Source organism: Carex rostrata, chromosome 18 (assembly GCF_964058835.1).
Source record: "Carex rostrata chromosome 18, lpCarRost1.2, whole genome shotgun sequence".
NCBI lineage: Eukaryota > Viridiplantae > Streptophyta > Magnoliopsida > Poales > Cyperaceae > Carex > Carex rostrata.
This window is the reverse complement of record NC_135935.1, coordinates 9,514,900-9,540,025: the sequence shown is the minus strand read 5'-3', so window position 1 is coordinate 9,540,025 and position 25,126 is coordinate 9,514,900. Positions and strand designations below refer to the sequence as shown.

The window sequence follows — 25,126 nt, the reverse complement described above, 5'->3', positions numbered from 1 at the left end:
TCATACTCGCTTTTTCAAGATTTCTATTAAATTGGTACCCAAAACAAGAAAGCGCATTTCTGGCAATTTGATCCAATATTTATATATAATTTTTTAATAAGAAATCGTGTACAATTGAGTGTACACTGTTTTTTTTTATTAAATACTATATATGAATTTTGTAGTGTATTTTCAGACATGTTTATATGAATTCTCTAATCTTCACAGTTTTATTGTATGATCCGATGCGATAAAAGAATAGAAATCTCTTCTCTGTACATGTATTTGTCTGAGACATCTCTTTTAACACGCGAAACTAGAGGAGGGGTAAGGGAAAGGAGCGAGGCGATATCTTCACCGAGAAGGTGATCTCGGACTAAGAAATTTCAAATGGACATAACTCAGCACTCGAATGTCTAATTTTAGCATATAACCCCAATTCCGAAAGCTGAGGAGGAGATATACAATCGTTATACCCTATATGCATAACTATATTTTTAAGAGCCAAAAGGCAAAGGAAAGAGCCTCAAATTTGAGTTGAAGTTTCCGATTAAACTTTTTTCATTTCTAATTTTCGATTTTGTACTAATTTACCATACATTTTGTTAGATTAAACTAATAATACGTGATGTGATTGTAAATATTGTTTATATTATAAAAGTAGTATTTTTTTTATATGTGTTGTGTATGAACTAATAGTTTTGAAATTTAGTTTAGTAATTTTGGTATATTAGTAATTGTAATTTGTGATATGAATTCAGATTTAGAGTTTTGTTGATATTTAAAAAAAAAATATGAATTATACATGTTTTTTAATATAAAAAAAACGTGTAGGATCAGTGTTGCCATGCACAGTTTTACTTTAAAAAAAGTATATGTTATGTTTTAGTGAAAAAATCAGCAAATTTTTTGTTATAAAATACACAGTTCTACAACCATAAACAATTTACCGATTCTTTAATACACAACGTACACTTGTAGACACGATTGCAAAATCGTGTATAACTTGATTTTTTAAAATATATACAGAAAATGAGAGAGCGGCAGGCGAAGAAAAAACAAATTAATTAACTTCATATATACAACGCACTTGTAATAAAGTCGAAATGGAAAAACAATCACATTAATTACTTGTGCATTGCACAAATTAAGCAAAAACGGCGCATTCAATATATATATATATATATATATATATATATATATATATATATACCCTATTTTAATTAAGGCTCGATCATTGGAACTTTTGAAATTGAAGGAAATTAACGCGCGGTAACCTGATACGAGATAATTAAGAATAAAGAATAATTAAGATGCATATATGCATGCATGCATGGGACATGACATGACCAATTAATTAAATTAGGCAGGGAAGGAATTAAATTACTTCTCATTTAAAACAATTAATCATTTCATATGCTCGATCGCATTATATATGAAACAGTACTGTATATATAATTAATTGACAATCAGGTCATATATATGCTCGATCGAATTACAATTATTAATTTGTTTCCACTTAATTTCCACACAATTAATTAAGTCAGAATCTAACTGGTAAAACAGTCATAAACCGATAGCTAGCTAGCTAGGTTCTTAAGTAACCTATCTAGCTAGCTAGCTTATTTAAAATAAAAATAAAAATCGTAAATCAAGTTCATCACACACACAGCACACAACACACTCATTATTTCTTAATTTGAACATGAACAAATAGTTAATTAGTACTCGATCATAGCCATATGGCGCCAGCATTCCTGAGCAAGGGAATGAGATCTCCACTGAGGTGGAGGGACATGATCTTCTCGGTGGACCCCACCAATCTTCCTCCTATAAACACTGCAGGGACAGGAGGGCTGCGGCCCATGAGTTTGACGAGCGCTCTTTCCATCTCTCTTCCCTGCGACTCCTTGTCGAGCTCATGAATGTCAGCATTCACGCCCAGTTCAGAGAAAAGGCTCGTCACGCTGTGGCTCATGCAACATGAACTCGTGCTGAAGACGACCACGGCACGCTGCGATGCTAGCTTGTTCACCTTGTCCATTAATTTATTAATTACTTGGATGATATATATATATATATATATATATATATATTTGAGCTAGCTAGTGATGAGGAGTTCAGCAGGCTAGGAAGGTTGTTTTAATTTTTGCTTGAGAAATTGGCGCTCTATATATAAGGAGTTGAGGAATCTAGCTATATATATATATATATTTAGATTCCTCAAAAAGTTGCCATTTGGATATGTGGATTTGTTCTCAATTGCACTGAGTATATTTTATCAGTTGGATATAAGGATATGTTCTCTAAACGTTTTCAATTCATCTCGTCTCAGTTGAAAAATCTAGTTTCCACTTTCCAGTGAAAAAAAAAATACAAAGGGGGTGAGTAATTGAGAAATATATATATATATATATGCCAAGTGCATGGTGCAGCTTTGTAATTCTCCTAGTATGTCTGTACCATGCACTACAAGTGTATGGCAGATGGCATGCTCAAGTTGGAAATGGAACAATTAAGCAAATTCAATAGATATATATATATATATATAGATAGATAATCTTCAAGTCTCCTTTCAACTAGAGAATATGGAATATATATAAATGGATCATGCACCACACCCAAATTTGTGATAGCTAGATATCATAAAGCTAGCTAGGCACATGAATATATATGTGTTGATAAGGTTTGACGACTGATCGATCCTTCGATCCTTCTTTTTTCCCATGAACTGCACTGCATGCATATATAGTATATAATATATTAATCAGTCAATGACCATTTTTTTAACAATTAATTAAATTTATTAGATTATATTTTAATAATATAATTGAAAGGTAGATACACGTACGCACGAATTCTTTTTTAGTAAAGATCGATCGCGATATGATTGAATTAATTAAGATGAAGGCTTAAAAATTTGAACGTACGGTTTAATTAGATTTTAAAAAATGAACTAAATATTATGGGATATGAATTGTACATCGATCGATCGATCGATCAGTTGTATTACTACTGCTGTGTCCCATATATACTCTCACTAGCTTAATTAATTTATCGGCAATTGCAAGCAAGCATCTGATTGTATTATATATATATATATATATATATATATATAGAGTTAGGCTGGGGTGCTATGGATAGCATAGTGGCCTCTATGCTACGGCTCAATATTCGAGTTTTCAAAATCCAAACGGTCGATCCGAACCGTTCATCTTATTCTCCATATTAATATCTGCTTGGAGACCAAATTTTACATTTTTCTGAATTTTTTTACTATTTATTAAGTATTTTACAAAATTGTTGATCCAACGGTGGCTGCACAAAACAGTAAAACCGTTGGATTAGCGATTTTCAAAGTGGCTTAATAAATAGTAAAAAAATTCAGAAAATTATAAAATTTGGTCTCCAAGCAGATATTAATATGGAGAATAAGATGAACGGTTCGGATCGACCGTTTGGATTTTGAAAACTCGAATATTGAGCCGTAGCATAGAGGCCACTATGCTATCCATAGCACCCCAGCCTAACTCTATATATATATATATATATATAGAGGTTGGCTAAGCTCAAATCGTTTGTTCCTGGACTCAGGAACAAACGACTCGGTTCTCTGATTTCCGAAGTTCAAACTGCCGATCCAAACCGTTAGATGTTTAATCTATATTAAAATGTGCTTGGAGACAAAATTTTATATTTTTTATAATTTTTTTACTATTTATTAAGATGGTTTGAAAATCGCTGTTTTTATTAAAATTCTGCACCATAAAAAAACAGCGACTTTCAAACCATCTTAATAAATAGTAAAAAAATTTCAAAAAATATAAAATTTTGTCTCCAAGCACATTTTAATATAGATTAAACATCTAACGGTTTGGATCGGCCGTTTGAACTTCGAAAATCAGAGAACCGAGTCGTTTGTTCCTGAGTCCAGGAACAAACGATTTGAGCTTAGCCAACCTCTCTCTCTCTATATATATATATATATATATATATATATATATATAATTAGCTAGGCCGGGTTGGGGTTGCAACAAACTAATTAATTAAGCTCCATATATATACTAGTATCGTGTCCGTTGCAGTAGCATTGCAACGGAGACATATTAATATAAGATTAAATATATAGAATATGAACAGACCTTAAACATTGAGATATAAATATATAGCAAATTAATTCATCAAAAAACCAAAAATCATTACATCACAAAACCTGTATCATAACAGGATTTAATTGTCCATTGAAATTAGCAAAGTCGGTCAAACTTGTATTAGTAGAAATTTTATCATCATGAAACTTATAACAATAAAATTTAAAAGAAAAAAAAATAAAAATAAAGAAAAGTCGTTTTTTTTGCTTGAGAAAATTTAAGAACAAAAAACTTTTTTTCTTTTTTTGAGTACAAAAGAGCTAGCTTAGTCTTTCTTCTTGCTGTCGACATATATAGGGGTATTTTTGTTAAATGAAAATGCTGGAAGTAACAAGAGGTAGAGCGCGCTTAGTATCGAATTTCACTGTATACTTCTCATAATATAATAAAAGCTGGCAATTTGTAAAGCGGCATGGAATAACAATATATAATTAATTCCTTATTCAATATTTTGGATTATATATTTTAGCATCTACTCAATCAGGGTATCGTGAATGGATAGATATAATTTGTCATTAATAAGAATAATTATCTGGAATTAATGGTATGTAGAACTTGACTCAGATTTTAAAATAATTAATTAATATATACTTTGTCATTAATATAGTAATGGCAGTAAAGTTCGATATATATATATATATATATATATATATATAGAGGTAGGCTAATATACAATTGATTGTTCCTGAGGTTCCATACAACCAAGTCATTTTCCGATTTTTAAAGTCCAAATGATCGATCCAAACCGTTCATCTTGTTCTCCATATTAATATGTGCTTGGAGACCAAATTTTACATTTTTCTGAATTTTTTTACTATTTATTAAGTCACTTTGAAAACCGCTGATCCAACGGTAGCTTCTGGTTTTACTGTTTTGTTAAGCCACCGTTGGATCAGCGGTTTTCAAAGTGACTTAATAAATAGTAAAAAAATCCAGAAAAATGTAAAATTTGGTCTCCAAGCACATATTAATATGGAGAACAAGATGAACGGTTTGGATCAATTATTTGGACTTTAAAAATCAGAAAATGACTTGGTTGTACGGGACCTCAAGAACAATCGATTGTATATTAGCCTACCTCTATATATATATATATATATATATATATATATATATATATAGAGATGGGCTATGGTGCATTGCAATGCATAGGCTATGGTGTGCATTGGACCATAAATCACCGATTCAAAGTCCAAATGACCGATCCAAACCGTTCATCTTGTTCTCCATATTAATATGTGCTTGGAGACCAAATTTTATATTTTTTGGAATTTTTTTACTATTTATTAAGCCACTTTGAAAATCGCTGATCCAACGGTGACTGTTTGGAACAGTAAAATCAGAAGCCACCGTTGGATCAGCGATTTTCAAAGTGGCTTAATAAATAGTAAAAAAATTCCAAAAAATATAAAATTTGGTCTCCAAGCACATATTAATATGGAGAACAAGATGAACGGTTTGGATCGGTCATTTGGACTTTGAATCGGTGATTTATGGTCCAATGCACACCATGGCCTATGCATTGCAATGCACCATAGCTCATCTCTATATATATATATATATATATATATATATATATATATATATATATATATACTTTAGCGTGTGATTTGCAAACAAAAAACGAACATATTAATTTGAGTAAAAACCACAATCCAGATGGATAGGAGACACAAAAAGTGTAATCTGGACCAGGGAATAAATTAAAAACATGGACAACTTAACTTTACCTATATTTGAGGTTAATTGCAGTATATATATATGTTGTATCAAGGTAGAGGACATTTAATTAATTACATGGTAATTGAGTAGCTAGCTAGAATGGGATGAGATTGCATGGATTTAATTTGGATATATGCTCTAACCACCTCTTGTTTTAAATATTTTTTTTTTGAAAACTTGGTAGTAGCTACCAAGGTTCGTGAGGGGGAATCGAACTCTCGACCTTTAGGTATAACAACTCTAGGACATTTTCCTAGCCAATTGTGCTACCTCCCCTTTTTCCTCTTGTTTTAAATATTGATCGAGAAGAATGAGATGACATTTTAATTTTGAGGTGCAATAAATGGGACCATGGCACCACCTCTTGCTCAAATTAACCACCATGCATAGTGGTCATAGTGAAATAATTAAATGGCTCAGAAAATAATAATTAAGTAGAGGAGAGGAGAGGAGATTTAATTTTTTTTTCTTTTAATTTCTTTCTCGGCACGGAGAGGAGAGGAGATGAGATGACGATTGAGGATTTGAGGTAGACTACTTGAGTTGTGTTGTGCGTGTATAACGTGGCACCTCCTCCGTACGCTCTCTCTCTCTCGCTGTCCGTATATATCCGTGGGATATTTAATTGGATAAGAAAATTGATTGGGGGATCGAAATTATGCCTCTTTCTTTAAAAGGTTCTCTCTCGCATTCAATTTGATGAAAAGGAAGGAAAGGAAAAAAAGGAACAATTAAGGTTCTCACTTCTCATCGATCAGGCATGAACATGATGCATTGACGTGGCCTAGCTAGATTTCCATACAGCAGAGCAGAGCAGAGCAGATGAGTTGACGAATGACAGTACTGACTTAATTACTTGTATCGATCAATCCCTTCCCTTCCCATATGCATGATTGCATGCTATAACTTGGCAACTATCATGTATTAATTCACAGAATATAAAAATTAATTACACCATACAACTTGACTTGACTTGACTTGACTTGACTTTCTATTAGGAGGTTACCAGTCCAGAATCCAGATTTAGGGTTTTCAACCCTGGACCGGGAAAGATTTACCAGATTTATTAATTGTGATCCGGGTCTGTCGTCTATTGTCTATTGTCTATGTCTATGTCTGATGCTTCTACCTCTACCTTCTAGCTTCTAGATGGGTTAATATGAATGCATCATTTGAAGCCCAAACAACTTAGATTCTCTATTATATATAACTATATATGCAAATCCAATTAAATACGAAATAAGCTATTAATAAAAATCTAACTTCAAAAATAGCCTATTCTCAACCTCAACATCAACGAGTAACAAGCTAATACCAACTGTCAAATTAACTCACAATTTATATAATTTAACTCAAAATTATAACAAAAAAGTAAGTATATTAAAGACGTCATATATGTACGTAATATAAAATTATATTTATCCCATTAAATTTTTCAGGTACTAATTAAAATGATATAAATGTTGTGCAAGTTAATATAATCAAAATAATAACATTATCAAGTTAAACTTGCGAATAAAAAATCACAGAAATGTTTTGGTACCCCGAGCCACCAAATCCGAGCTTGTCCCCGAACTAGTTTAACTGGGTTTAACCGTCCGCTAATAACAGTAATTTATTAATTTGCCATTAATTAACGCATCGCTATTTTCATGCATCGCTGTTTTAATTTGATTATTTTAAATGTTAGCTTTGCATGCTTTTGTACTGTGTTTTAATTTTGTTGACAGTTTCTTAAGAGCAGTTGTAATCACCAATTCCCGAGCTAGTCCCCCAGCTTGTTAACGGTCCTCTAATCATTTGCTAACTACTTAAGTACTTTAGTGTACTTTAAAGTACATGTTATAATGATTAGCTAGGGATTGGTTCAAATTTAAAAATAAGCACAAATTTTAATAATGGAAATTAACTGCTTTTGATATTTAACAACTAAAAAAAGAGTCTTCATTTTGAAGCTCCATTTTCTTCCTCTTCTTGCTTTCCATCGTTGATCGATATTTCAAACCTTACATCATAGTAAGTTTCAATTACTGAATACTGAATATTGAATACTGAATAAATTAAATTATACATCATAGCAAGTTTCAATTAATAATGGAAATTACTGAATACTCTTGATATCTCCATATTTGATCTATTGTTCCGACCAATTCTTGTACCAAAATCTGCGTTTTAAACCACCAAATCGCGTATTTTACATTGAATATCCATAGAATGTGGTACTGCTGCGATTTCATTCTTATTTTGCAGAAAACGGGCGAAATCAGGGAAGTTACTGAATTCTGAGACATCTGATGCGACCCTCATCACATCTGATGCGACCCTCATCACATCTGACGCGACCCTCATCAGAGTCGATGCAGGTGGCATCAGACCTGATGAGGGTCGCATCGCGAGCTTCCAGAGCAGACAGCAAAGCCCCAAGTCAGATCCGTTGCCTATATAAGCAGGTCCTATGCCAGAATTTCGAGAGCTTTTTCTCCCTTTACATTCCAGATCAATTAGAGAGCAGAGATCAAGAGAGAAGAAGGAGATTGGAGCTTGCTTGAAGAAGAGGAGAAGAGAAGATTGCAAGATCCTCTCCAATCCACCTTGGATCTTCGAGCTTCATCATGATCTGCCTATTCTCTCTCTCTTTTATGCTTTCTTTTACTATGCTTGAGTAGATCTCTAGTTCCTAGGGTTAGGATGTAGTCTCTAAACTTTGTCTTTGAGTTGCATGTTGTTTTGATATAAGTTTGAACTTGTGTGATTCATTGTTTGAGTATTCATTGATTGCTTGATTTTGATTGCTTGATTGATTCTTGATTGTCTACTGTTAGATGTCTATAGCATCTCTTCTAGTAATTTGACCTTGATGTTTCTTGCAATTGTGATTGAGTATTTGAAGTAGATCTAAGATCAATAGTTGCCGAGAGGTGAACTTTCCATTATCGAAAGGTTGTGGATACTTCTAGCAAACCGGACAATCAATTTAGGTTAGATACCAGTAGGTGAGAGCTACAGGTTGAAGCCTCGCACAAGAAATCAACTTAGATACGAACACATGTCAGCTCTGCTCGAGGGCCATGCGACCCGCATCAGAGATGATGCGAGTCGCATCATACGGGTCGCATCAGAGATGATGCGAGTCGCATGATAGGTCCAGAGAAGGCAAAGTTTGGGATGAAATCTGAGACCCTAGGAACGCCTTTTATCATTGTTCAAAACCAAAACCTTTAATTGCTTTCATTTACTGTTAATTGAATTGTCACTCGAAATTAGGAAATATAAACAAACCAAACCCAACTCTTCACACTTCTAGTACCTAACTCAGATTTGTAAGAATTTAGACTCGAATTGTACCGTCCCTGAGGATCGATACCTGATTTTACTATACGAGCAGGGCTGTGCACTTGCAGCCTTAATCGAGAGTAACTCAAGGTTTTAAACTGGTACAGTTAGCTGTACCTGAAACTTTGTAGCATACTTTTGTAAGCGAACAACTCTTATTCCTCACTTTTGTTTGTTAATAGAAGTTTAAATTATGAAGTTAATAGATATATATGGTTTTGATAAGCCTCAATTATATATACTTTCGGTTAGGGTTTTACCTCTAAAACTGCACCAAATCCCTTGTATTTTAGCTTAGTTTAACATAGAATATACCAAAGAACCAAGTTACTGCATTTGCCTTGTTTAAATTGCAGAAATCGAGCAAAAGGAGCAATTCTGTGGGTGTTTGTGTGGCCTGTAGAAATTCTGTGCGGGCCACACAAAATAAATTCAAGCCAAAAATAAAATTCGGAATTTATCAAGTTTTCTCCTTTCAAAACAGATAGTTTTGCGGGCCTTTGTGCAACCTTAAGGAATTTTGTGTGGACCACACAAAATCCTGCATGATCTCCAGCCAATTCTCCATTCTATGCAGGCCACAGGAAATTTGTACTGGCCGCGGAGAATCTGTGAAGGCCGCACGAATGCCAGTCTAGCCTGATTTCACCATATCTCTTCAGATTTCCTTCCAGATTTTGGGGGATTGTTTCCCAAGGCACAAAAATAGCTATATATTGGCAGGGAGACACCAGGGGAAGGGATCTTTCAACTTAGCTTTTATTCTACACATCTTTCCACATCTTTTCTATCTTCCCCAAGTGATTGAAGGCGATTGGAGCGAAGGATTGAAGGTTTTCTCGAGCGAGCGAAGGTGAAGACAAGGGGCAGCGAGCAAAGAGATTGGTGTTTTCTATTCTCTTTCTTGTTTTTCTTAGTTTTAATCATGTTTACTCTTGTATTTCTCTTGGATGTTAACACACCCATGAGAGGCTAGATCTCCTATCTAGGGGCTTAGACTTAAAACATGAACTTGTGTTAAAATTTACCTTAGTTGGATATTTTTCTCTATGATGATTGTTTGCTTGCATGTTTGTTCTTGTTGATTTTATAATTCATGTGCTTGTATGATTTGTGTGCTTGTTAATTAGCATCCCGTTTAGGTCGAACAAACTTAAAGTGCTCGGATCAAATAATTGATGGTACCAAATTGTATACATGAATAACCTTAGGATTAAGATTAGAAATGACAAAATCTATTTCTTAGTCCGGAACCACAAGAAACAAATATTGAATTGAGGTGAAGGACTTAATCGTGAAGCCTCATATTTGATTGGGACCCCTAGAATTGAACCAAATATTGGTATGAAGAACTTAATCGTGAAGTATTGATATTTAGGGATAAACTAGGCTAACCTGTGATGATGGTCTAGATAGCTAGGGTGAAGGACTTAATCGTGAAATCCGAATTATCTAGGCACGTCATTAATTCACGAAAGTGACCCTTTTTGATATTTAAGGCTTAGAAACCCCATAATTGCAAACATGAATTTAGAAACCAACTAAGTATTGATTTGACCAAGTGATTGTATGCCGAAAGCCCCTAGACTTCCATCTCATTAAATCACAAAACTCCTTTTATTTATTTGTTTAAATTGCTTTGTTTACTTTTAGACTCTCAATCGGGTATTGAACCCACAAACCAATTTTCAAACAACCCCCCCCCCCCCCCCCATTTACTTTTATTGCACTGTTTTAGAATTAATTAATTTAGTAAAAAGTAATATTTCCCGTTGTCTTTGGATCGATACCTAAACTACTACAAGGATAGGTTGTATGCTTGCAACTGACCTATTATTGTGTACTAAGGTTTTATAAATTTAAAAGTGAAAAAGTGTATTAAATTGACCCATTATCCAATACCTAAAATACACAACAAGCTTTTTGGCGCCGTTGCCGGGGATAACGGATAGATATTAATTTTTACTTTAGGGATTAATTCTAAATTTCTATTTTAATTTTTTTCTGCCTTTTTATTTATTTCCAAAAACACAAAAAATATATTTCCTTCATTAGCTTAATTTTTCTTTCCAAGTAAACTAGGAAAATACTTCCTTCTTTACTTTCATTTACTATGCTTGAGTAGATCTCTAGTTCCTAGGGTTAGGATGTAGCTTAATTTTATTCTCTCTTTTATGCTTTCTTTTACTATGCTTGAGTAGATCTCTAGTTCCTAGGGTTAGGATGTAGTCTCTAAACTTTGTCTTTGAGTTGCATGTTGTTTTGATATAAGTTTGAACTTGTGTGATTCATTGTTTGAGTATTCATTGATTGCTTGATTTTGATTGCTTGATTGATTCTTGATTGTCTACTGTTAGATGTTTATAGCATCTCTTCTAGTAATTTGACCTTGATGTTTCTTGCAATTGTGATTGAGTATTTGAAGTAGATTTATGATCAATAGTAGCCGAGAGGTGAACTTTCCATTATCGAAAGATTGTGGATACTTCTAGCAAACCAGACAATCAATTTAGGTTAGATACCAGTAGGTGAGAGCTACGGGTTGAATCCTCGCACAAGAAATCAACTTAGATACGAACACATGTCAGTTCTGCTCGAGGGCCATGCGACCCGCATCAGAGATGATGCGAGTCGCATGATAGGTCCAGAGAAGGCAAAGTTTGGGATGAAACCTGAAACCCTGGGAGCGCCTTTTATCATTGTTCAAAACCAAAACCTTTAATTGCTTTCATTTACTGTTAATTGAATTGTCACTCGAAATTAGGAAATATAAACAAACCAAACCCAACTTTTCACACTTCTAGTTCCTAACTCGGATTAGTAAGAATTTAGAACTCGAATTGTACCGTCCCTGAGGATCGATACCTTATTATACTATACGGATAGGACTGTGCACTTGCAGTCTTAGACGAGAGTAGATTCAAGGTTTAAACTGGTACAGCTAGCTGTACCTGAAACTTTGTAGCATACTTTTGTAAGCGAACAGCGGCCTTCCCAGAAATTCCTGTGGCATGCACAGATTTTCCTGCGGCCGCACCAGAATTTGCAGATCGCCAAAAATCGGGTAATACTAATATGAAAAAGGTAAAATCTTCTAAAAAATATGTTCCTCCTCTCAGGTTTGTACCTTTTCCTCAGTGATTAGTTAAACCCAAAATGGATCAACAATTTGCCAAATTCATGGACCATTTAAAGAAAATGAACATTACCATTCCTTTTACGGAAATCATTACTCAAATGCCGTCTTATGCAAAATTTTTGAAAGAATTATTGTCCAATAAAAGAAAACTTGAAGAAGTTGAAACTGTGGCATTAAATGCAGAATGCAGTGCACTTGTCATGAACAAACAAATTAAATTGCCCCCTAAACTCAAAGATCCAGGTAGTTTTACTATTCCATGCAAAATTAGGGACACCAATTTTAATCGTTGTTTGTTAGACCTTGGTGCTAGTGTTTGTTTGATGTCCAAGTCGGTGCATGATCGACTAGGTCTAGGGGAATTAAAACAAACAAGAATGTCTCTTCAATTGGCTGACAAATCTGTACGATACCCTTCTGGAATTGCAGAAGATGTAGTTGTTCAAATTGGCAAGTTTGATATACCTGTAGATTTTGTGGTAGTAGAAATGGAAGAAGATCCCCATATCCCTCTCTTGTTTAGGCGTGATTTTCTCAGTACGGCAGGTACAATCATTGATGTCACACGAGGAAAGATTTCTTTCTCAATTGGTGATGAGAAAGTGGAATTTGATGTTTTCAAATCTATGCAATTTCCTTCTAATGACAATGACACAATTTGCAGGATAGATGTTTTAGATACCAAAATTGCTGCTCAAATAGATAAGGTAACAAATGGTGGACAGCCGGACGAAAATCTGGATGAAATCAGAGCTGAAACAGAACAGACTGGTGACACATAAATTTTGTGTGGGTCGCACGAAATTTTGTGTGGGCCACAGAAAAAAATCCGAGAGCAGCCAGAAATTTTGTGTGGGTTGCACGAAATTTTGTGTGGACCGCAGAAAAAAGTCCGAGGGCAGCCTGAAAATTTGTGTGGGCTGCACAAAATTTTGTGTGGGCCGCATCAGCCCGAGAAAAATTCTGACTGCCCCAGTTTAGCTGATTCTTCTCCCAAACCGCCTCAACTCGAACTGAAACCTTGGCCCCCCACTCTTATATTGCACAAAAAGGTGATAGGATACACCACAGATGACCTAATTGGAATCAATCCCAACCTTTGCATGCACCACATCTTGATGGAGGATCGAAGCTGAAAGAAGGCTCAACCCAAATCTCAAAGAGATGGAGTTGTTTTTCTCTGTTGGGAAGAAGAAAGAAAATTTTCATTTTCATAAGCCATTAATACCTCCTAATAAAAATTCAATTTGCATGGCAGATATTTCACAGGATAATAGAGCATTTGTGCAAGAAAAGCCGGTGGCAACATCTAAAACCGACAAACCTCGAGAAGTTGACAAGACAAAGCAAACTTGGCTCTCAAAAGCAAAATCCATGAAATTGATGAAAAAGTTCAAAAACAAGAGCAAAAAGACGTTCAACAAAATCAAACATAGAGCAAATCGACACAAACAAGAGCAACGGGGAGGCCGCCCTCCCGATCCTCCACCCGAGCAATAAGGCGTTTTTGCCTCTCCCTCCACTCCATGTCTTGTAAGTTTCCATGTTTTCTTCTATTTACTTTTTCTTGTGTGAATTTAAGCATTGAGGACAATGTTTTATTCAAGCTTGGGGGGTGGAATAGAAGAAAATTGTATCTGCATTTAGAGCATGTTTAAATTTTTTGCACAATTGCATTTTTAGGTGAAAAATTCGCGCGATTGCTAGAATTAAGGACTTATTTGAAAATTTTTGATGATGATTTGGATAACTTTGAAAAATTGGAAATAACCCCATATTTGATTAATGAATTGCATAAGATAAGATGTTTTAACATTTTTGAAAAAATGAAAATTTGAAATTTATTGGAAAAGCATTTCTGAACCGGCTTATGCCTTTGTAATTGAGAAATTTGGGATTTTAAATGAAAGAAGGATTGGGATATCTATTGGTATGAATGAATATCATTGGATGTATGTATTCATGGTGTATGCAAATAAAAATAATAATAATAAAGAAGAAAAAAAAATGAAAAATAAAAGACGGAGAACATAAGAGTACTGGAAATAAGTCCACTTGGGCGCCTTTGAGCTCGTCTCCCAAATATAAAAAAAAAGTACTAGACTTTGCATATATCAACACACGAAGTCCGCGAATTTCTAACCTAAGCTTGTTCCAAGCTTGGGAGGGCAAAAAGAAAAATCACCACAAAATGAGGGCACAATTTTGGCGAAGAAAAATGAATATTGATAAATTCAAAATATTAGTTTTTGCAAATATTGAAGCATCTTTAATTATGAGATTTGATTTGTCAAAGTGTGGGGTAAATTAAAATTGATCAAGAAAAGTTCAAATTATTTTTCAAAAGGATTCTCGAGTTTTTAATGAAAGCAAGATCATGAGAATTTTTCGCACTTAGGGATATACTTGGAATTTGGCTAGTTTAGAAACCGAACTTATACCTAAGATTAGATTTTTGCTTGAGGACAAGCAAGGTTTAAGCTTGGGGGATTTTGATAAGCCTCAATTATATATACTTTCAGTTAGGGTTTTACCTCTAAAACTGCACCAAATCCCTTGTATTTTAGCTTAGTTTAACATAGAATATACCAAAGAACCAAGTTACTGCCTTTGCCTTGTTTAAATTGCATAAATCGGGCAAAAGGAGCAATTCTGTGGGTGTTTGTGTGGCCTGTAGGAATTCTGAATTTATCAAGTTTTCTCCTTTCAAAACAGAGAGTTTTGCGGGCCTTTGTGCGACCTTAAGGAATTTTGTGTGGGCCACACAAAATCCTGCATGATCTCCAGCCAATTCTCCATTCTATGCAGGCCACATGAAATTTGTACTGGCCGCAGAGAATCTGTGAAGGCCGCACGAATGCCAGTCTAGCCTGATTTCACCATATCTCTTCAGATTTCCTTCCAGATTTTGGGGGATTGTTTCCCAAGGCACAAAAATAGCTATATATTGGCAGGGAGACACCAGGGGAAGGGATCTTTCAACTTAGCTTTTATTCTACACATCTTTCCACATCTTTTCTATCTTCCCCAAGTGATTGAAGGCGATTGGAGCGAAGGATTGAAGGTTTTCTCGAGCGAGCGAAGGTGAAGACAAGGGGCAGCGAGCGAAGAGATTGGTGTTTTCTATTCTCTTTCTTGTTTTTCTTAGTTTTAATCATGTTTACTCTTGTATTTCTCTTGGATGTTAACACACCCATGAGAGGCTAGTGATGAAGTTTTTCTATAGCTATTTATAAACCCTAATACACCTAATTTGGTTGCAAGCATACAACCTTGTCAAGTAGTAATTCGGGTGTCGAATCCACAGGGACAACTCGTAAAGTACTGGTTCTCGCCAATTTACTAAGCTAGACTACCGGAGATTGGGTTGGTTTATAAGTCTAATTAAATTGAAAGGAGCAAACCATAAACGTCCTGGGTCTGAATTGAGTGTGGGAGTTCTAGGGGCTTTGGCATTCCTATCCACTAGGGTCTCAATCTACTCGATTCGTGTTTCTAAAGCATACGTGGGCGTCCTATCTAAAGTGATAATAGCATGCACTTCACGGTTAAGTACTTCGCGAGCTAATATCATACTTTTAGGTTACCTCAGACTTCTCGGTTAAGTACTTCGTCCCAATAACCTATTCTTTACTCTTTTGATCGGGGGTTTAACGCAAGTGATTTTTAGTCATTGAATAAACCCCTAAATCCATGTAAAGGAGGAGTAAGGTTAAACCACACAATCCATGCATAAATCAAGTATAAAAGAGTAAATCACTAATGGTCAATAAAAATCACAAATCGAGTAAAATAGAGTACACCTAGTTTCGAGTTTTACATGCCATTGCCCCTAGAGAGGAGATTAGCCTCTCATAGAGGCACAAACAGTTACAAAGGGGATAAATAAGTGGTTACCAAAGCCTAAAGAAAGGAAAATAGAGTGGAGAATACAAATCCAAGCTCAAATCTCTTCTCCCTCAAGCTTTTCCTCTCCAAATCGCCTTAAATCCGAAACCCTAGCTTTTTGAGATGGTTCCCAGCTGAGAGAAGTGTCTAATGTCGGCTACCCCCTTTCTCTCCAAGAGCCCCCGTCTATATATGCCCTGTTGGGCCTCTAACAGCCCAAAAATAAGAAGCTGAGAAGAGATTTCGGGTCGCAATCATAGGAATTGCGGGTCGAAATAGTGGTGCGAAAAAGTGGCAGTGAGCTGTTTGCATCTGGACTTGCTCCAAATTTGTTCTCATTTGCTCCTAATACCTGAAAACACATCAGAATATAGCAGTATCTCGAACTTGGTGCGATATCTAAACAAAATGGCTTCAAACTAATCAAAAGGGATAGTTTTAGAGACCAAATCCTACCAAAAATGTATATGAAATTTGGACTTATCAGCTAGATCTCCTATCTAGGGGCTTAGGCTTAAAACATGAACTTGTGTTAAAATCTACCTTAGTTGGATATTTTTCTCTATGATGATTGTTTGCTTGCATGTTTGTTCTTGTTGATTTTATAATTCATGTGCTTGTATGATTTGTGTGCTCGTTAATTAGCGTCCCGTTTAGGTCGAACAAACTTAAAGTGCTCGGATCAAAGAATTGATGGTACCAAATTGTATACATGAATAACCTTAGGATTAAGATTAGAAATGACCAAATCTATTTCTTAGTCCGGAACCACAAGAAACAAAGGTTGAATTGAGGTGAAGGACTTAACCGTGAAGCCTCATATTTGATTGGGACCCCTAGAATTGAACCAAATATTGGTATGAAGAACTTAATCGTGAAGTATTGATATTTAGGGATAAACTAGGCTAACCTGTGATGATGGTCTAGATAGCTAGGGTGAAGGACTTAATCGTGAAATCCGAATTATCTAGGCACGTCATTAATTCACGAAAGTGACCCTTTTTTATATTTAAGGCTTAGAAACCCCATAATTGCAAACATGAATTTAGAAACCAACTAAGTATTGATTTGACCAAGTGATTGTTTGCCGAAAGCCCCTAGACTTCCATCTCATTAAATCACAAAACTCATTTTATTTGTTTGTTTAAATTGCTTTGTTTACTTTTAGACTCTCAATCGGGTATTGAACCCACAAACCAATTTTCAAACAACCCCCCCCCCCCTCCCCCATTTACTTTTATTGCATTGTTTTAGAATTAATTAATTTAGTAAAAAGTAATATTTTCCGTTGTCTTTGGATCGATACCTAAACTACTACAAGGATAGGTTGTATGCTTGCAACTGACCTATTATTGTGTACTAAGGTTTTATAAATTTAAAAGTGAAAAAGTGTATTAAATTGACCCATTATCCAATACCTAAAATACACAACAGGTTTGTACGTTAGCTTTGAATGCTTCTAATTTGTTATAGTTAATGGTTTAAAAAGGAGGAGTATTAGTTAGCTTTTAATAGTATTTACGTTAGCTTTCAATGCTTCTAATTTGTTAAAGTGAATGGTCTAAATACGGGAATTATGAGTTAGCTATCAATGTTTCTAAATTGTTATAGTTAATTGTTTACACAGGGTGGATAATTAGTTAGATTTACATTGTTTATGTGATAATTTTTTTTAATATGTGCTCGAAGCATTCAAAGTAGTAGTTTCATTGTTATTTAATAGAGATTTGCTTGGTTACAAATTGTCCTTATTGTGAAAAGTTATAATTTTGACAACTTAAAATAATTGATGAGTCTGGTAAGAATGATTGTTTCGAAGTACTAGTTTCATTGTTATATAATAAAGATTTGCATGCTTAGAAATTCAGAGCTGTAATCATTCTAGAATGTATGGAAAAAATTTATGCTGGGGGACGCACTCGAGGATTGGTACAAATTTAGAGCTGTTAATTTGTGCTTGGGGACGCATTCGGTGATTGGTTGAAATTTACAACTGTCAACATTCTAGAATGTTTAAGAAAAATTTGCGCTCGGTGACGAATTCGGGGATTCGTCTTTTTTTTTTAAAATTAAAATTTAACTCATTTACAATGAAAGTTAAACACTAGAACATAGTTGATTAAACGCTTTCGTTTACATGTTTAAATTATACGATTGTTTCACTGCAGTTGGCGCTACTTTTGTTAACTTTTTGAACATAGTATTTTTCGCTTCATGCAGCGAAAGGCTATACAATAAAGAAAGATTTGTACTGATATTGCACTGTATGAAGTAAAACCTGCTCAGTTTGTCACCAACATTCGAGAAGGCTGGAGGATGCGCGCAAGTATTTTATTTGAAGTACAATTATCAGCTTCCTAAAAAAATATTACATATAATTATATATTTATACGAAATAATTCATACGCATACCTTTATCAAACAAACCAACGAATTTTGTTTCTTTTATACAGATCAAATTTAAATATTACCATATAAGAGAAATACAGCCGAAATTTTTATAATATCCTCCATTTAATAAAAAAAATTCACAAAAGTCCTCAATTTTTTTTATTTTTAAGAATGTCCCAACCGTCTAGAATCTAGACGGTTTACTTTCCTAGTGAGCATTCGAAAAGCAGTAGATCACTGAAATCGGACACCTGAGGACTAAGTTATGCCCGTTTAAAGTTTCTTCATCGGAGATCGCCTTCTTGGTAAAAATATCATCTCTTGTTTTATTCCTCGTTCTAACTTCGCATGTTTAAAAAAAGAGAAATATTTTGTCCCCCTGAATTTGAATTTGTCCACTAAATATCCCCCGCATCTCAATTAATTCCAGTTTTCAATTCAGTTAGCTAACAAACCCATCTATATTTAAAAAAAAAAAAAAATCATGACTTTTACAAAACCGACACAGCACCGTCACCCCCTCTCTCTCTTTCTCTCTCCATCGAATAAGCTATTTATATTATCTTGTGAATTTTTTGCCCGCTCCACGACTCTTGTGAAGCTCAGCTCTCCATCCACTCAGTTTTAGACTAGAACGACTACCACTCCCTCCATATATCTCTCATGACATTGGCATCTCCATTGGTTCAATTTGTTTTGGTTCGATTCTTCTCAGGTTTTCCTCGATTTATGCCTCATAAAGAAGAGCCATTTTCTTTGGAGGTGGTGTCTGAGCAAGGAGATGACCTGAATATTTCTCACCGCTCTGTTTCTTTTTTTCCTTAGTTTCTGGATCGAGGGCTCGAGGCCCAAAAAGACAAATATGTTTCTCTCTGTTTTAGCATCTATAAATTATACGGAGATAGTTTATAGGACCAGAATGAGTGATGTACAATAAATTTGATTTTTTTTTTTTTTGCAATAAATTTAATGACCTAAATATTTTGTCGAGAAATATTTATTTAATTTGTATAAATTTGATTCTCTGATTTGCTGTTAGGCTGAAGTAACAAGCTTTTTTCATTAATTTGAATAATACATAATGCCTTTTTTTAATGAAATTTTAATTTGTTATCTTTTTTATTTGTTAAATATTAATATTACTTTATAAAATGGAAGCGTCTAATTGTCCACAGCCTTTTGTCCACCATTTGTCCACAGCTTTGACTTGCACGAATACTGGAAAATTACTTCTACATGCTGTATAATTATACAATATATCACATAAAATATATCAGTTAATCACAAAACATCCAGCAACTATTTGAAGTGGTCCCATGATAGTTAGAAAAAGATTGCAACTTGCACAACAGGACAAAATAAATGTACTTTCAAACTGTACTTTCGGAAATTACAGTTATAGAAAGTTATTGGTAGTTAGAGTTAGTTATTAGCGGTTATTAGCGGTTATTAGTGGTTATTGGCAGTTAGAGTTAATTATTAGCGTCCGCACTAGGTTGAATCTTGTATACTGTAAAATTGAATCTTGTATACAGTAAAAATTTTAATTGAATCTTGTATACTGTAAAATTAAATATTCTACACAGTAAAATTTACAATTGAATCTTGTATACTGTAAAAATTGAATCTTGTATACAGTAAAATTTTCAATTGAATCTTGTATACTGTAAAAATTAAATCTTGTATACAGTAGAATTTTCAATTGAATCTTGCATACTGTAAAATATATACTGTAAAATTGAATCTTGTATACTGTAAAATTTTCAAATAATACTGAAAATTTTCGATTGAATCTTGTATACTGTAAAATTTTCCTCCAGATGTTCACAAGATGAATATTGAAAAATTACAAGATGAATATTGGAAAATTACAAGATGAATACTGTAAAATTAACAAATCAATACTCCATATCGTCTTTCTATCATCTCTTTCCTTCATATTTCCACAAGATGAATACTGTAAAATGACAAGATCAATACTGTAAAATTAACGGGACAATACTATAAAATTAACAGATCAATACTCCATATCGCCTCTCTATCATATCTTTCTTCCAGATTTCTACAAGATGAATACTGTAAAATTAACAAGGCAATATTGTACAATTAACAAATTAATACTCCATATCGCCTCTCTATCATCTATTTCCTCCAGATTTTCACAAGATGAATACTGTAAAATGACACCAACAAAATTGAGTAAAAATTTTCTTTAATTATAACCTGTAAAACAAAATATTGAATCCTGTAAGTTCTTAAATCATAAAATTCAAATTGACGACATTACAAATAAAATGTGTGTAATGTCAAATTCAGTTGGTCCAGTTATTGTGAAAACCAAATAATATAGTATTTGAATTGTAAAAGAAATAATTGAAGCTGCCTTTGCATATAGTACTGAACCAATAATGTCAAATTCAGCTGCCTCTGCAGATGATTATCTGATTCGAGCCTTTATCCCAGAACAACACTTACTTAAAATTGAAAAACAAGAATTTTTTTTGGGACAAGTATGAATTGGTCGGGTATTGCTCACAGGAGGTACAGTCCATAGTTATATTAGCGCTGGATAAGCAAATTAAAAGGAAAAAAAGAAATACTACTAACCAGTGGGGATCAGTTTCAGAGGGAATTGCTAAAGAAAGAGCAGTTATTATCCCCAAACAAGTTCTAATTTGCGCCTGTATTCACAATAAAAACCTTGACGCAAAGTGAAAAATATTTACAACAAAAAACCTTGATGCAAAGTGAAATTATTTACCAGTGGCCTATATTCCAAAAATACCCTCCAATCAGTACCAGTAAGGAGATGCCCACAATGAAGATCAGCATACTAAGATCAACGTATCCAGTCTTGACTCTTGATAGGCGCAACCGTGCAAGACGTACAGTCAGGCTAGTTCTACAATTTTCAGCAATTTGTCAATTTTTAGGTCCCTTTCCACTGTGACTCCGTAGCATATGTTTTCACTGAGTTCAACAAAGATTCCTAGATTTTAATATTGTACAGTCAGGCTATATACCAGTCTCAAAAGTTGGAAACTAAATAAGAGATTTGTAGCTGCTATCAAGTCTTTCAAAAAAAAAATAATAATAAGAGATTTGATAATGATTTATGGTATTGCAGAAGAAATTAAATTACTAGTTGAGACTAAAGAGCCATAATTCCTTGCTATATTGTAAAGATCTGCATATATTCAAATAATAAACATTAGTAAGAGGCCTCTATTTTGCTAGTAAATGTAAAGCAAACTCAACCAAATAGAAATCATCATGCAACACATGAATGACATATCCATTATACAGACATAGTTAATTGCAAACCTAGTTACTGCAACTTGTACAAACATGATTTTCTTTTTTTTTTAAAAAACATAAACACACAGAGCCTATCATATAACAATGGACACGCAAAGAAAAAAACTATATACAAATCTTAACCAAAAGAGCACAAGAATAGAACATTTAATTCACCTTAACATTTACCAACTTACTATAATTTTTACCTTAACCATAAAAATTACAAAATAGTCCGGGAAAATAATACCTTAATAAAGTAGTCTCATGCATCGAATTTTAAGTCTTCTTTGTTTGGATTGACGGCTGGTCAAGATCTCCGTCATTAGCGCCTTGCAAGATCAATAAGGTATCGTACGTCATCACTGATTTCAAGTTAAGAAAGGGGAAGAATATCTAGCAGCGTGGCGAGCTAGAGATTTAGCTCGTGAAACTCCGAAGCAATAGTTTGAAACTAGAGGAGTAATCTCATAGGCTGCGACCTGAGCATCATCAGATAAACTGTGAGATTACTTGAAAGTGGCACAAGAACATCATCAGGTAAACTGTGTTACTGGTACACAATGATCAGAAATAGATGGGAAGATCTCATTGAGGCATTTCACTGAACAATTGGTAGGCATGACAAGATCCACCTAAACACTTCAAAATATAGTAAAAGTGTGATAGATTACAGTGCACATTCGGAAAATTTGGATCACCATAGTGAGAGAAATGGAGATCATCACGGCTGATTTGGAGATCGCCGCCATGGGATTAAGTCGTTGCACAGCGAGAAGTGAGGACACGAAGAACCAATCAGTGAAGAGAGGCTATGGAAATCTGTATAAGTATCACATCTTTAGAATCAGGGATCGACAAGGTTTACAGATCGAAGTTAAAATTGAATTCAAAATTCACGATCCGTCGGACGGGGGAGAGAGAATGAGGAGAGAAATCACGAAGGGAAATCGCCTCAGGAAGAAAAAATCAGATCGGGAAGGAAGGTTTTTAAGCTACGCCTAAAGCTTCTTCAGTAGCGACAATAGTTTGAATGAAATGGCGAAGAGAAATATGAAGGAAATGGTCTCATCAAGTAAAAAATCTGATCGGAGAAAAGGTTTCAAAAATGAGATTAATAAAAAGGGAAAGTGACGATCGGACAAGAAAAGTTTATATACGCGAATTTGAGTTGTCGTTAGAAAGTGGGGATCAGAGTCCGTTAAAAACAGTTAAAACCGAGTGGATAAGGCGCTGTGGAAAAAGTGTGGACAAGGTGCTGTGGACAGAAACCTTTTCTCTTATAAAATAATTTACAATATAAATATTTATACATTAACATATATGTATGAATACTTTCCATATTACATATTTATACCACATTTTCAAAAAGAAATTTATAACAAAATACATTTTTCTAACAATATATTGATAAAAAAAACACTGTACAACGTAAATATCCGCACATCAATGTATAGGTGTCAATAATTTTCATATTTACATATTAATACAATCAAGTGCCACCAGAGTCATTTGTAAAAAAAATAAATCAACATACTTTACAACATAACAATTCATATTTCAGTTATTAATGAGTCAAAATCAGAGCTAATAATATTTATAACTCTAATTGTCTACTCTACAATCGATTCACAAGCGCATGAATTTATCGTATAGTATAAATCGGAGTGTCGAACCACAAGGATGGTACCTTAAGAGTTCTAATTGCTAATCAAGCCTAAGTTATTGGTTCTTTAGGTTGTTTTGGTTGCTTAGTTGAGTTGTTTGGTTGTAATGTTTGATTACAACAGAGAATTAGATGTTTGGTTGTTTAGAAGATGGACTTCCATGGATCAAACATTCTATCATTTTTACTTGTTTAATCTAGTTTCTAGTCAAATGAGTAATTGCGTGCGGTTCTGTCACCATCCACGTGCTATTGCGCAAGCCTGTCAATTATGGTTTCTATTCTAATCGGAATCGCATGCGGTTTGGCCAAAATCGTATACGCCTTGAACTGGTATCAAATGTAATCTAAGAGCTGCTAATCATGTTCTAGTGTTAATCACAGTTACGTTATAACACCCTAATTGAGTAGGACGGGTAAGGAGATGGTACCCTAGACTCACCCTAAACAATCTAAATCTCAATTACTAAGACTAGAAAGATTTAAATTCACAGTTACATCGTTCCTATATACCTTCCATAGTTGAAATAACCAAGTGTTGGATTAGACCACAGTCCACTTGTTTGTTTGACTAGATTTGCAAAATATATATTAATTGAATTTTACAGTTTTTTTGTCTTAAGATATTGTGCAAGTTCATGACTATAGAGAATATGATACATGCATCAATGATGAATGAACAACTTCAATACTTATCAAGGATGTAGTCGTGAAGCACTGGGTATTGGACAGCAGAAGCATCATCTCAAGATTAGGAAATGGTTGCTTAGCCACTCATGATTAAACTCATAAGAATTCAAGATTACATGTCTTCACCCTAGAAAATGGTTGCTTAGCCGCTCATGGCGGATTCAACAACAAAAGATACAAGAGACATGAAGAAAGATAACAAAAGAGAGAGATGGAAGGTGTACCCCTATGCGGTCTCTTCTCTCACGCACACCGTCTTCAGTTTCCTGACCCTTCTTCTCTTCTAGTAAGACTTTGCTATTTTACTATTCTATCATTTTTTATATTGCATAAGCCTCTCTTTTAAAGAACCCTAGATCTAAACTATATATAATACATGGGTACACTGAGTTCTCTGGTTTGATATGATAGGGAGAAGAGTTCTCATTTGTCCAAATATGTTAGTGGGCTTAATGGAGCTTGGCTGCCAAGTTAGAACTGTAACTGCCGTTCTGGCAGTTATTCTGTGTGGATGTCCTAATAGCATGTGGTTGAATAAATCAGTCTCACGGTCGAAATTGCTCTTTGTCTTCTGGTGCCTTTCTTGTGTGGTTGCTCCCTGAATAGCATGCGGATTGGTGACATCCACATGGCTGGGAGTTTATCTCCAGATTGCTGCGTTTTATGCATGTTTTAGCTCGAATAACACTGATAATCTACAATTCTCTAAAATCAAGTAAAATAACAAAAGAAATATGATCCTATAGAAAATAAGTAATTGTGTTTCGATAAATGATAATATTTTAGATTAAGTGATAGGAAAAATCACGACTTATTTCACCCTTATCATTTATAAGTATGAATATTTTTTTCAGTACCTATCAATACATT

The 25,126-nt window shown here is 34.3% G+C and overlaps 2 protein-coding genes across 2 annotated transcripts in view; one reads left to right on the top strand and one right to left on the bottom strand.

Annotated features, from left to right (window-relative positions):
• Positions 1 to 25,126, top strand: part of APG3 (Peptide chain release factor 1) — a 47,993-nt gene that overhangs the window by 17,077 nt on the left and 5,790 nt on the right. The window lies entirely within an intron of this gene.
• Positions 1,691 to 2,043, bottom strand: LOC144569531 (glutaredoxin-C1-like). Its single transcript, XM_078319914.1, has one exon. It carries the CDS (start codon positions 2,021 to 2,023, stop codon positions 1,712 to 1,714), a length of 312 nt encoding a protein of 103 aa, XP_078176040.1. The 5' UTR covers positions 2,024 to 2,043; the 3' UTR covers positions 1,691 to 1,711.